Here is a 13,061-nt window from a genome sequence, read left to right as displayed (position 1 = left end):
ACCGGCTGGCAGGGAGCTGCTGCTCTGTGCTTTCTGCGCCGCATTGCATCCGTAAACAAGTGTCAGATGTCCTGATTTCTGCAGGATGCAATGATATAAGGGGTGTATTGTGTTGTCTACAGTCTGTATTACATAAAGGGACACTTAAGCAACACATGTAATGGGACAAGGTGTTTAAAAAAACCTTTCCCTCTTTAGAAGAACACATACTGTGTTCATATACATACATATCCTTAGCTAAATATTCAGTATTATAAGAAGAGGCCTAATATGAAAGTGAAAGTATCATTTATATCTACTTGGGGACATCCTCAAGTTTGAGGGAAGAATCCTTTCCTAATATTTCCTTTAAATTTCACCGCATGTTTTTATCTCACAGAGCAAAATAAGTAAAACAGAATAGTAAGGCTTTTATAAATTTTCTTCCATATAAATTATTTTTTCTCATTTTAGAGTATGCATGGAAAGGTCAAGTTTAATGGGAACCTTGCAAAGTAACAGGATACGTCATCTGGGAACAATGAATGCACAAAATTAATCACGAAAAATATTGCCCTAAATCAAGTTAAGAGATTTAACTGGATAAGTGAAAAAACTGAGCAGTTGCCAGCACTAAAAAAGTGTTAAGGGTGCAATAATGTCTGTAGGTTTCATCATCTGAGAGCCATGAATGTGTAAAATTCAATCTCATAAAAGTTACTCACTCTAATACATGTCAAACATAAACTCCTGGATATTTGACTTTATATGTGGGGAGACTGAGCTGTTTTGGGGACAAATAGAAAGAATAAAGGAATCTCATTGTCCTTAAGGTTTATCATCTGGGAACCATGATGTGCATAAATTGATGAATGAAAAAGTATTGCCCCAAATCATGTTGAGATATTACGATGGATAAGTGAAAAAAATTGAGCACTTACCAGCCCTACAAATGATGCAAAAGGTACTGTGAAGTCTGTAGGGTTCATCATCTGAGAACCATGAATGTGCAAAAATAAAATTTCCTAAAAGTTAAACACTCTAACACATGTTGGGATATTTTACAGGATTACTTTAAGGTTTGAGCTTCTAATGACATTCAAGACCATAAAGAAAGCTTGTTCTGAGTTTAAAGTTCAGAGTTTATCATCTGGGAACCATGAATGTGCAAAATCATTGCTCTTCGAAAATTGATTATTCCAACATATCAAAATAAGCCAAATGTTTGAGCTTTACTGGTTCTCAATGAGTAGTACGAGGGTCATAAATTTAACAAAGTGATCAAAATGTCTATGGTTTGTCATCTGGGAGCCATGAATGTACAGAATGGATTCTCAGAAAGTTAATAACTGAAATTTGAGTTTAAATATTCTGATGAATACATCAAAAGTTTGAGCTTTTATTTGGCACCAAAGGATAGTGAAGGGATAATAAATTAGTAGGGTTCATAATCTTGGAACTATGAATGTGAAAAATGAATTCATGGTTAAATATTTCACTATGCTAGTGAACGTTTAAGCATTTGCTGGCACTTAAAGAGTGGTAAGAGATCATGAATCTGTAGGGTTCAACATCATGGCACAATGAATGTGCAAAACTAGTAATGTAAAAAATTTACTTCTCAAATTTATCTCCATATTATTCACATAACCTCGGTGATGGAAAAGAAAATCTTCCCTTCCACATTCATGAGAGAGATGGTATAAAACTGGCTCAGATCAGAAGACTCCTTCTCCTTGGGAATCAGGATTCTCACTGCTCTACACCAGGCTTTTTTTCTTAATACAAAGGAAGACTGATGGGATTGCTCTTCCTCATATTCAGGTATTTGACTGGATAAATAAAAAAGTATGATCCCCTGTCAACCCTTACAGAGTAAAGGGATAAAAGTAATTGGTATGGTTTATCATCTGAGGAACCACGAATGTTCAAAATTTACCATCTAAAAAATGTATAACTCAAATTGATACTGATAAAGTTCAATGTTTAAGTGAGAAGTTTGAGCTATTTCTGGCACAAAAGAAAGACTTAGGGGATTATAATGCCTTACAGTGGTTTAACATCTGGGAACAATGAATGTGCATATTTATCACCCCCAAAGAGTAATAAATCAAATTATGTGACATCATTGGATAAGTCAAAAGTTTGAGATATTAATGGTGCAAAAGAAAGAGTAATGTGATGAAAATGTCAGTAGGGTTTATCCTCTGGGGATCATGACTCTGTATTATTAAAATTCTAAAATCCAGTGGACAAATTATTGTTGTTTTAAGCTAAATCACAGCTTTACTTTTTAGAAGGAATGAACACTACCCGTACTTATTTATGTTTGAAATATCCTTATGTGATGCAAACAACCCACAATGTCTCAATAAACAAATAATAAAAGAAGAAATGAGTGAGAGTTTGAAACTGGACATTCGCCTCCATTTCTGCCATCACGCCACAAGAGAGCAGCATTTAGTGGTTGGAAGAGCTGAAGCAAGTGAGTGCTCTGAGCTTCACTGTTAAGAGCCACACAAGCAAAATATCGACAAAACTTTACACTTTTCTTTTAGTTTCTGTTCTGTTGTTTTTAAAACCGGGTCAGCACCAGCCATAAAAACAACCTTTTGTTCGTTATTTAGAGTCAAACCTACCAAAGCTAATTAAATCTGCCCTCACCAAACAGAGGATGACTACACAGTGGTCCTCTCCTTCCAATATCTTCCCACCACTTCCAATAAGTGAGTCATAAGCCAAGAGGTCGGAGACATATAGAGCAGCTCTTTCATCCTTGACTAGCTCTCATTACCCCAGATTTAACTCTCATTAAGGCAGACAAAGATGTTACGCTGTGATTATAGGGCCGACAGTACAGAGGGCTCCATGTTAAATGACTAATAACTGGAGGATTATAGCTGGAGAATGATGCTAAGGTCAGTGAAGCGGTGTTATTACATATTTCAGGGAACATGTAGAGGTCATTTCCTGATTAGTATGGATTTTTAAGGTGCACTTTCAAACAGGAAGTTCAGTACTTTTCACTATCATACCTCACCGACCACTTCATTAGGTACGCTGTTCATTAGCAGAAATTTCTGCTTGGCTGATTACATATATGCATTAATGAGCAGTTGATAAAATAAGAAAGACTATGTTTATTTTCATGTATTAATTGCTCAAATATCCCTTTTTATAAATCAATTACATTTATGATATAGACAGTGCTTAACAAATTTATTAGACCACCACCCAAAGTAAGGTTTATGCCACAGCTGCCCTAAATTAACAGCGTTGGTAATTACCAAAATCATTTTTTATGTTTCTGTAATGGTAAATACAATACAATACAAAAACTTTATTATATATATAATTTATTATTATATAATATTATAATATTATTATATAATAAATAATACTATAATATTATTTATTATATAATGGAATATGTAGAAGCTCTTTAACTGAAATATTTCTAATGCTAAAATATAATTATTATTGTTATCCATGAATTTTCAAATTTACTGATTTTCAAAAAAACTGAAAAAATGGTAAAACACATAAATATTTCTTGATTAATATGTCAAATTATAGTTATTTACTTGCATTCCTGAACTGAAAAATGAGTTTTAGTGGTTTAATGTTACGCTTGATTAATGTCTGACTTCTCAGAGAAGCCCAGTGAGCCGGCTCAAATTTGGGTATGAAAAGGTGAATTCAGTTTGAAATCCCTCATTCCTGTTCAAAATGGTAAAACATGGAGAGCTCACTGAAAATGAAAGAGTCCGCATTAAAGCACTTCATGATGCTGGATGGTCTTTGAGACAAATATGATAGGTGGTCTCATAAATTTGTTAAGCACTGTATATATTTTGATTGTGCACATTCTATATATCTATATTCTTTAACATTTTAACTTTATGTAAATGTCTGTTTTTTTTTTTTGTCCTAAAAGGTTCTTCCCCAGTTCCTAAAAAAGTTGGGACAGTGTAAACTGTGATAAAAACAATGTGCATGATTTGGAATCTCACAAACCCAAAACTTTATTTACAATAGAACATAAATGACATATCAGATGTTGAGACTGAGACATTTTACCATTTCATGAAAAATATCAGCTCATTTAGAATGGACAGGGGCAAAATGGAAAACTGTTCTGTGGTCAGATGAATCAAAATGTGCTTTTTGAGCCTTTTTGTCCCTGCTTTTTTGAGATGCACTGCTGCCATCAAATTCAGGTTGAGCTAATATTTTTCAGGAAACCGTAAAATGTCTTAATCTCAGCATCTGATACATTTTTTTCAGTGTTCTATTGTGAATAAAATGTGGGTTTATAAGATTTGCAAATCATTCATTATGTTTTTATTTACATTTCATGCAGTGTCCCCACTTTTTTGGAATTAAGGCTGTACTTTTACCTGCATGATTGCATAATACAGAAGCTATAAAACCAGTTTAATTATAGAGGATGTTAATATTGTCAGTTTAAATAGGAGACTTTTATCTCTAAAACTAGAAAGCTTATGCTCTAATGCATTATGGGACATGTAGGATTTTGTGTTTTAGAGATTAAAACCGTGCTATTTTGACTTCTGCTGCTTTATTTTTGTTTCTTTATCATATAGAAGTGCAACAAAAAATTGTTAGATTGCTCCTTTAATTCTGTTTTTAAACCATTGCTCAACAATATTGGATTTTCTCGATATTATGCTTTATTTGCTGAAAGAATAGTTCACACCAGTCCGATGAGGTCAGGATGTTTCGGTGGTAATTGGATATAAATGCTTAGGTGTGCAGTCTCAGTCCAGACCCATGGGAACCTGAGCGACTGTTATCTCTCACACCTTGAAAACAACATCACACTACAGGATTTGTTCCTACCTGAGTTGCTGTCGTCTTCTGTTTCTGAGAGAAGCAGCTCAACAGAAGGCAGAAACTGGCATTTTAGTAATCTGGTTGGTGCTCAGGATGGAAAGTTCTGCTTGAATGAGGGACAAAACAAAGAAGAAGAAGCTTCAAACTCTGAACTACATTTGATTTAAACCCTAGATTAGAGAACAACTTATAAGAAAATCTGAGATGCGGATCCGTGTGGTTCAGATCTGGGGTTTTCTCATGACCGTCTTGGGCTGGATCTTTGTGGCGTGCACGATGGCCATGGAGGGCTGGAAGATCACCTCCATCGGAGGCATGGGGGGCTCCTCCATCATCAAAGTGGCCTGGTACTGGTCCAGCTTGTGGCGAAGCTGTTTTACAGACTCAACTGCTGTCAGCAACTGTTACGACTTCCCCGTTCTTTGGTCTGTGGAGGGTAAGAAGCTCATTTCCCACCTTACTTTAAAATTCAGCCTTCTCATGTTGTGTATTAGATGTCTGTCTATGAAACTACAGGCTCCATCCAGATAGTGCGAGGCCTGCTGATGGGTGCTCTCTCCCTGGGAATGCTGGGATTTGTGCTAAGTTTGCTGGGCATGGAGTGCACCTACATCGGAGGGAAAGATAGGTCCAAATACAAGAAGATCTACGCTGGAGGATGGTGCCATATTATCGCCGGTAAGGTCTGGTTTCAACAAGGACAAAATCAAGAGTAGAATATTTGAATATGAGCCTCTTTCTCTCTCTGTAGGTTTGTCCTCCACATGTGGCTACGCTGTTTATGCACAGTACGTCTCAGTAGAATACTTCAACCCTGACTTTGATGGACTGAAGTAAGTTAACAGCCTGAAATGCACCTATTTAAACTTCTTTATATGCATTACATAAACCTGAATCTATACACTAATAGGTATGACCTTGGCACCCCTCTCTTCCTCGGCTGGGTTGGCTCAGCCTTCCACATGGCCGGGGGTTTCTTCTATCTGTGGTCCGTGTGCACGCCGCTCTGTGGAGGGGAAGTCACGTGAGTAAAGACATGTTGTTGTAACACGTAAAGAGGAAAAAAGAAATAACTCCTGACTTCACTTCCTCTATAAATAGCAGTTTGGGTTGGGGCCATGTTTATGAGGTTGTTGTTAAGGGAATGACTCATCAGGCAAACATGAGGCTTTGTTAGAGCTTAGAGGTATTAGGGTGCAGTCTATATTGTCTTTTGATTGAATCCTTAAGCTTTTGGTCAGAGTGGGACTGTTACCATGTAATACAGAAACCATGGCCCATACTAACAGTGCTGATGAGTGCAGATCTTCCCCATCGGCACGACAACTTTCTGAGACAATACGACTATTACAGTTTGGGATACATGCCCCATGATAAAGATGTCACAATGCAATGATTCTTTAGTAATTTGTAGGCGTGGGAATACAACACAAAACCAAACAAAATGACACAACACAAAATTGTACAGTACTGATACCACTAGTTTAAAACTAGTTTAAGATGAGACACATGTAATATGAAAGCCACATCACAACGAGGAAGTTCTTATGCTGCAAGTAAGGTTAGAAAGACAATTTGATCTGATCTGATCCGATAGAGATTGTACGATACGACATGGTAGGTTACCATACGATACAGTAGGCATGATCAGTATGATAGATACGATATGGTAGGTTATGTTCCAGTAGGTATCATACAATAAATACGATACAGTCTGTATAACACAATTACGTTACCATACGGTTGGTTATGATACAGTAGGTACCAAACGATACAATATGGTAGGCATGGCACGATACAGTACAGCAGGGGTGTATCAAGGGATTTTGGGTCCCCAGAAAGAATATTACACAGGGGACTAGGCAGGGTACCCCACCTAGTCAATCAAATCATTTTTACATAGATCTATACATTTTACTCTATTTTTTTAACCATAATTTCCCCATTTATGAGCAATATTTTTACTATGGTTAAATTAGATTTACTTGCATTATTTCACAGTGATGGACTACACCGTTTTGGTATTTTTAACCCTCAGGCATCACTATGGACATTTTTGTCCATTTGGGCAAATTTGTCCTCTTTCTCTGCTCACCATTTTAGCTTTGTTAGTGCATATGGTCTAATTTTTTTGCAACAAAGTTTCTTTCCAAGCAAATTTTTAATTAAAATTTCAATTGCTCTAATAGGTCAGGAGAACACTGTCAAACAAAGTTACTACCCTATAAAGCCATTAAGGACAAAAACGTCCACTTCCAAAAAACTGCTATAAAAACTGAACTGATTGATATTTTTTTCCCGTTTTTTTTTTTCCCATAAATTTCTTAAACAACTTTAGCTGTGCTCCAAACTACCAAACATTCAATCATTTTGAGGATTTTAACACTTTAAATGCCAGTTTGATTACTTAAAGTCAATGTTGTTTTTTATGGAAAAAGAGAAAAATGTGATATCTTCCCTCAAACTAAATGTTGGCTGGCTGGGCCGTTATTTCTAAATCCAGCTTGGATATGTCAACGATCAGCCAAAATATTGACTTTGATGCAAAAAGTACGAGACTATTATACTCAAGTAAAAATAAGTTACTTTGTATACAATTTACTGAAGTAGAAGTAAAAGTACTGGTCTATAAATCTAATCAAGTAAAAAGTAAGTAATTTAAAATTTACTTAAAATACTGAGTAGCTATGTTTGGCACTGTGAGTCAAAAACTGCAGTCCCTCAAATGTCCACAAGAGGCTGGCTCCAAAGAGTGAGGAATCCTCATGAAGCTCCATGTTAAAATGTACACTTTTTACACTTAAATTTGCATATTTAGGGGTGGGTCATAGGTGCTGGTAGCTGACAGGTGGGTGCCCTTTGCCTGTTTCTAGACAGAGAGAAAAAAGTGGATGGTGGCTGCATTTTTTCAATATGGCATTCACTATCATTTAACTTTAAAATACCTCCTGGTGGGGCGCATAGATAGCCTAGTGGTCTAAGGCGCTACCCATGTACTTGGGCAACTTGGGTTCGAATCCAGTCTGTGGCCCTTAACCACGTGTCACTCCCCACTCTATCCCCCTGTTTACGACTCTATCTGTCCTCCGCTATAGATAAAAGCATGAAAAGCCCAAAAATAAATCTTAAAAAAGAAAAAAAAGAAAAAAAAAACCTCTCTGGAAACCAGTGGATGACATCATTGAGACTCTGTCCATACAAGGTCCAAGAACCTAGGCAAAATAAAATATAAAGAGCATTTGTGGTGTGTGGAGTGGCACAATCCACAATCCACAATCTAAAATCATATACTCAAGTCTGACAATAATATTCCTCCCTCCAGAGTCATCACAGTCCCAGCAGAGCCGGACCCAGAACAAAACAAGTCCACCACAGCTTTGTCCACAGTGTCTGGGATCACCTCAAAGACCAAACTGTCCTCTGTGTCTGAGCTGTCATCCCGCTCCGAGCGCTCGGATGTGTCCGACATCTCCTCCAGATCAGGACGCACCTCTAAATCTGGACGCACGGCCAAATCAGGTGGCTCCACGAAGACTAGAAAAAGCACTAGGCCTGCGGGGTCTACCAGCTCACGGTCAGGGTCTGGGTCAGAGTCTGGACGCTCTTCGAGATCGAGTGTGTCGACAGGGTCGAGGAGCAGCAGCAGCAGTGGGAGCAGGACAGTGTCGTCTTTGTCAGGAAGTTCAAGGAGTGAGACAACACCATTCATCAAGAACGCTTATATTTGATTATGTAAAAATGTGATGGACTGTTTTTTATTCATTTCATATATTTGCATTTAAATAAACATGGCTGTATTTGCTTTTGCTGCTTAAAAATGTCTCATAAATGTTCATTTTCATCATTTATATAAAGTATCCTTCTGTTTCCAATCATAATGTCAGCCTTTGTGTCCTTAGAAAACAAATAAAACTCAGCCAGACTCCTCAGGTCTGGTTGACAGTAAACACAGTCTGCTTTGCTTTCATTCAAACCTTCACACATTCACCAGCGCAGCTGTTTGTAAGAGGTTCACAGAGGAATTAAAGACATCTGGCTTTCTTAATGATCAGTAGTTAATTGCTGGAGGATTTTGTGGTTACCAGACAGAAAGGATGTGGAAGAGACATGCTCAGATCCTGGGCCTGCTGCTCTGCACTCTGGGCTGCTGTTTTGTAGGATGTACTCTCGCTATGGACCACTGGAGGTAAGGGAGTATGAAAAAAAGGAATACAAGAAAACACACTGAAGCTTAAGTTTCACACTACAAAAACAATGGTTTACGGTTTGGTAAATTTACTTTTAAAAAAGTACAATTACTGGACCATATTCCCACGTTCATTTGATATTAGTTATTGTGTTATTGTGTTGTTATATTTCAGCATGTTTGGCATGAATCATGGAGATTCTGACATCTGATTTTATTTAATAAAACAAAAGACAACATGCACTGGAACTCCTAGGAGAAATCAGACTGTCTTTCATGGTAAAAAAATGTTTGATTAGACCCAAAATACTAAAGCTATCATTAGTACTAGCATCAGATCATAAAGGCCTGTAGTCAAAGTCCACATCTCTGAAGTACTGTAGTACCTTGTAATGTAAACATGGTATTTTTAGCTAGCTAGCACTTACACCAATGTGTGCTTCTCAAATTGCCATCAAAAAAATGAAATAATGCTTTTACAAACATTAGAAATCGAGTTTAATTGTTTAACTAATGGATGCATTGATGCTACAGTAGAGTGAAATACCAAAGAAGCTTAAAGACCAAGCTAAAAGCTAATGTTAGCTTTAACATGGCCACTCCAGAACTTTCACTTTGTAGTCTTTGTTGTATGCTTCGGATCATCTTGCTGGATAGCAAACCTTCTCCCAATCCCGTAGTTCTCTTGCAGACTGAATACGATTTTACCCTCTACCTTAACAAGCCTTCCATGACCGGCTGCTGTGAAGCATCCCCACAGCATGATGCTGCCACCGCCATGCTTTACAGTGGCGATGGTGCATCTTGTCTGATGGCCAAAAAGCATCATTTTGGTCTCATTGGACCTATAAACTTTCCTCCACTTGACCATGGAGTCTCCCACATGTCTTTTGGCGAACGCTAGTTGAGATTTAATGGGTTTTCTTCACTCTCCCATGAAGCTTTGACTGGCGAAGAACCCAGGCAACAGTTGTTGTATGCAGAGTCTCTCCCATCTCAGCTGCTGAAGCTTGTCACGCCTTCAGAGTAGTCATAGATGTCTTGGTGGACTCTCTCACTCTATTTGTGAGGACGTTCTGATCGAGGCAGATTTACACGTGTGCCCATATTCCTTCCATTTCTTGATGATGGATTTAAAACTCCAGTGGTAGTCAGTGCCTTGGAAATTTTTTTGTATCCATCCCCTGACTTACACTTTTCAATAACCTTTTCTCTGAGTTGCTTGGAGTGTTCTTTTGCCCTAATGGTGTAATGGCAGCCAGGAAAACTGATTAACCAGTTACTGGACCTTTCAGACACAGGTGTTGTGCTACAATCAGTTGTTAATCCTTAACTTAATGGATGGGGAAAACCAAATAAGTGCACTGCCCCTTTTAAGTCCTAAAACATGTAGTACCGTGCTAATCATTTGTATATCATTATACGCTGATAATACTCTGCTTATTTTAAGAGAATGAATGAGAATTGTAAACATGTTCCTTCACTAAAGGGTGGCCCAGCTGGGAGGCGAGGGAGGCTCCTCAGTAGTGGTGACAGCTTGGTACTGGTCCGACCTGTGGAGGGACTGCTACGAAGACTCCACAGCTGTAGTGAACTGTGTGGACTTTGGGGTTCTGTGGACGGTCAAATGTGGGTACAAAAACAAAAAACTACTGATTGTGTGTTCACAGTGTGTAATAAATCACCTACATGTGTGTGTTTCTGTTCCTAGCATACATCCTGGTGGTCAGGGGGCTCCTGTTCTGTGGCTTATTCCTCGGTTTGTTCGGCACAGTGCTCACGTTTTTCGGCATGGAGTGCACACGCCTCAGCAGTGACCAGAAAAGTAAGGACAGGATGTTAATCACGGCGTCTGCTCTCCACCTGATGGGCTGTGAGTACGATATATTTGGCTGTGCTGTTGGTGGAGCAGCTTTCAGAACATTTTCTCACTTGTTCTTGTTTTTCCATGTGTCATGGCTTTTCTCTCATGCAGGTGTATCAGACCTGACTGGTTATTGTTTATACATAAACAGAGTGGTTGAGGTGTTTTTACACATCAAGGCAGACCCAGCAAAACTGAGGTACTGTGTTGCCTTTAAATATCCCCAACTGGTAAATATTTGTGTACCCAAAACTTTTCTTTCACTATTATCTCTACAGTTATGACATCGGCCTACCTCTATACCTCGGCCTTGTTGGAAGTTTCTTCATTTTCCTCGGCTGTATCTTTCAGTGTGCCACAGCATGTAGAGTTATACATCAAAACAGGTGTGGCGTTACTGTTCACCTTTTTTTAACTTTAACTCTGCGGGCTAAACTCACCAAACACTCATGAATGTTTGCTGTAATGTTTCCTCAGCAGCAGCAGACATCCCATGATTCTCTTCATCGCTGAAAAAGGAGAAGAAACAGAAATCTTCAGAGGACATAAACACATCCGTGCACCATCAAGACTGTCAGATGGCTTCAGAAACACTCTGTCCTTTAAGATGGCTTCTGTTGTGACAGTGTAACTTCACAGTTTTATGTTAATTGTTGACTTTACATGTCAATAAAAATGAGTTAAAAGTCAAAGCAATCAATGAAGATATACAAAAGATTAGAAATAAAACAAAATGTATTTTAATTTGAAATCACTGAGCTATGTTTAGTCCTATGCTTAGCGTTTCATTGACTTAAAATATGTTAAATTCTGAATGGTAGTGTGCTGTAAAATTGTCAAGGATAGGAACTTTCCAGCTTTAAATGGTAGTTTCAAAGTTGATCTTTTACCACAGAGTGCCCTAGTTACCTGCTTTCAGCACGATGCAACTCTCTTTTGAGAAATGCGCAAAGCTTTATAGCACTAGTTCACACACCAGCCTTCTGCTTTAAAGAAACCAGGTAGCCTGTTTCTGTATTTTTTTTAGATAGCAACTGAGGCCCAAGTCCTGGCCTTGACCCTACCAGAAGTCAGAGCTTGAGGACTGATGGATTGTGGTTCCAGAGACCTGATGAGACCTGTGCTTGGCAGTCCAATGATGGAGATTGATCATGTTGATGCTGGAGGATGCTCAGGGACTGCAGGGTTTTCAGGACTGCCCAGTTTTTTAGTAGTGATTATCAGCTTCTGGTTGCAACCCTGAAATTGTGGCTGAGTCGTCCTCACCTGACTCTGGTCGAATCAGATTGGATCTCGGTAACCTTGGGGGAACCAGATGTTGCACAGCGATGGGCCGTGGCCACTCTTGGAACAAATGATACATTTTAAGATCCTGAGTCTCTCTGGGTGGACTTCAAGTCCAGATGGTACCCTGACTTCTGCCAGTGAATGCATATAGAGGTTGCCAAGGAGAAGGGGGGGCCTCATCTCTGGGGAAACCACTGGGTGAACCGCAGGGCAAGAAACTAATTACATTGTAAATTATTTAGAATAGGTGTTATCTAGTAAGTTCTTAAGAATAAGGTGGTAGTTTGTATTTTATGGAGTTATAACTCTGTAATAATTAGAAATTATTTACCTTGTAATAATGTATTAATAATTGAGAAATTCCTTGTATTACCGTGGCAATTGTCTGGTACTTAGGTGGTATTTTCCCTTAACCCTTGTAATATTATGACAAGGTAATTATCACCTTTTTCCTTCAGTAATTAAAGATAATTAACACGTCTTATTACTATTTAATTACTAGTTTATTAGGGTCCATTAAAATAAAGTTTTATCCAACATTTCTTTTGGTTCCAAGAGGACAACATCTAGAAGAAAATAAAAAGTATTTTTTCATCTGAAAATGACATAAATATCACTGTTTTATATTTTAATAGTTTGCAATGATAAGGACACTGAAAACAGCGTTTTATTGACAGACATTTTGATTTCTACACTTAAATACTGTTGCCATTGGAATTGTTGTTTTTTATTTCACATTAAAGTTTCTATGTAGGACATTTTAGATGTCTACTATGTTTCTGACTCTAATTACAAAGTTAACACATTTTTCATGTATAGCTCCTATTATACATCACCCACTGAATCATTCTGTGATTATTTTTTTATAAATGTGAGAAGATTGTTAAA

General features: G+C 38.0%; 2 protein-coding genes across 2 annotated transcripts; both read left to right on the top strand.

The window, feature by feature from the left end:
* The first annotated feature begins 5,040 nt into the window (after window positions 1-5,040).
* cldn10e (claudin 10e) lies at window positions 5,041-8,564 on the top strand. The gene is made up of 5 exons (XM_041782346.1): window positions 5,041-5,272; window positions 5,353-5,514; window positions 5,588-5,669; window positions 5,747-5,860; window positions 8,159-8,564. The coding sequence occupies exons 1-5, from the start codon at window positions 5,041-5,043 to the stop codon at window positions 8,562-8,564; spliced, it is 996 nt and encodes a 331-aa protein (XP_041638280.1).
* A 366-nt stretch (window positions 8,565-8,930) lies between these two features.
* Window positions 8,931-11,517, top strand: LOC121506012 (claudin-10-like). The gene is made up of 6 exons (XM_041781488.1): window positions 8,931-9,022; window positions 10,512-10,651; window positions 10,734-10,895; window positions 10,998-11,085; window positions 11,165-11,272; window positions 11,370-11,517. The coding sequence occupies exons 1-6, from the start codon at window positions 8,931-8,933 to the stop codon at window positions 11,515-11,517; spliced, it is 738 nt and encodes a 245-aa protein (XP_041637422.1).
* Window positions 11,518-13,061: the final 1,544 nt, after the last annotated feature.

Source organism: Cheilinus undulatus, linkage group 24 (assembly GCF_018320785.1).
Source record: "Cheilinus undulatus linkage group 24, ASM1832078v1, whole genome shotgun sequence".
Lineage (NCBI taxonomy): Eukaryota > Metazoa > Chordata > Actinopteri > Labriformes > Labridae > Cheilinus > Cheilinus undulatus.
This window is presented reverse-complemented; position numbering and strand designations above follow the sequence as displayed.

What these genes read in the sequence shown, in the direction of transcription:
- cldn10e (XM_041782346.1), top strand. Translation starts at nt 5,041, where the DNA reads ATGCGGATCCGTGTGGTTCAGATCTGGGGTTTTCTCATGACCGTCTTG. An exon ending in CGTTCTTTGGTCTGTGGAGG is followed by an intron (nt 5,273 to 5,352) that starts GTAAGAAGCTCA and finishes ATGAAACTACAG; the next exon opens with GCTCCATCCAGATAGTGCGA. An exon ending in ATGGTGCCATATTATCGCCG is followed by an intron (nt 5,515 to 5,587) that starts GTAAGGTCTGGT and finishes CTCTCTCTGTAG; the next exon opens with GTTTGTCCTCCACATGTGGC.
- LOC121506012 (XM_041781488.1), top strand. Translation starts at nt 8,931, where the DNA reads ATGTGGAAGAGACATGCTCAGATCCTGGGCCTGCTGCTCTGCACTCTG. An exon ending in CTCGCTATGGACCACTGGAG is followed by an intron (nt 9,023 to 10,511) that starts GTAAGGGAGTAT and finishes CCTTCACTAAAG; the next exon opens with GGTGGCCCAGCTGGGAGGCG. An exon ending in AGAGTTATACATCAAAACAG is followed by an intron (nt 11,273 to 11,369) that starts GTGTGGCGTTAC and finishes CCTCAGCAGCAG; the next exon opens with CAGACATCCCATGATTCTCT.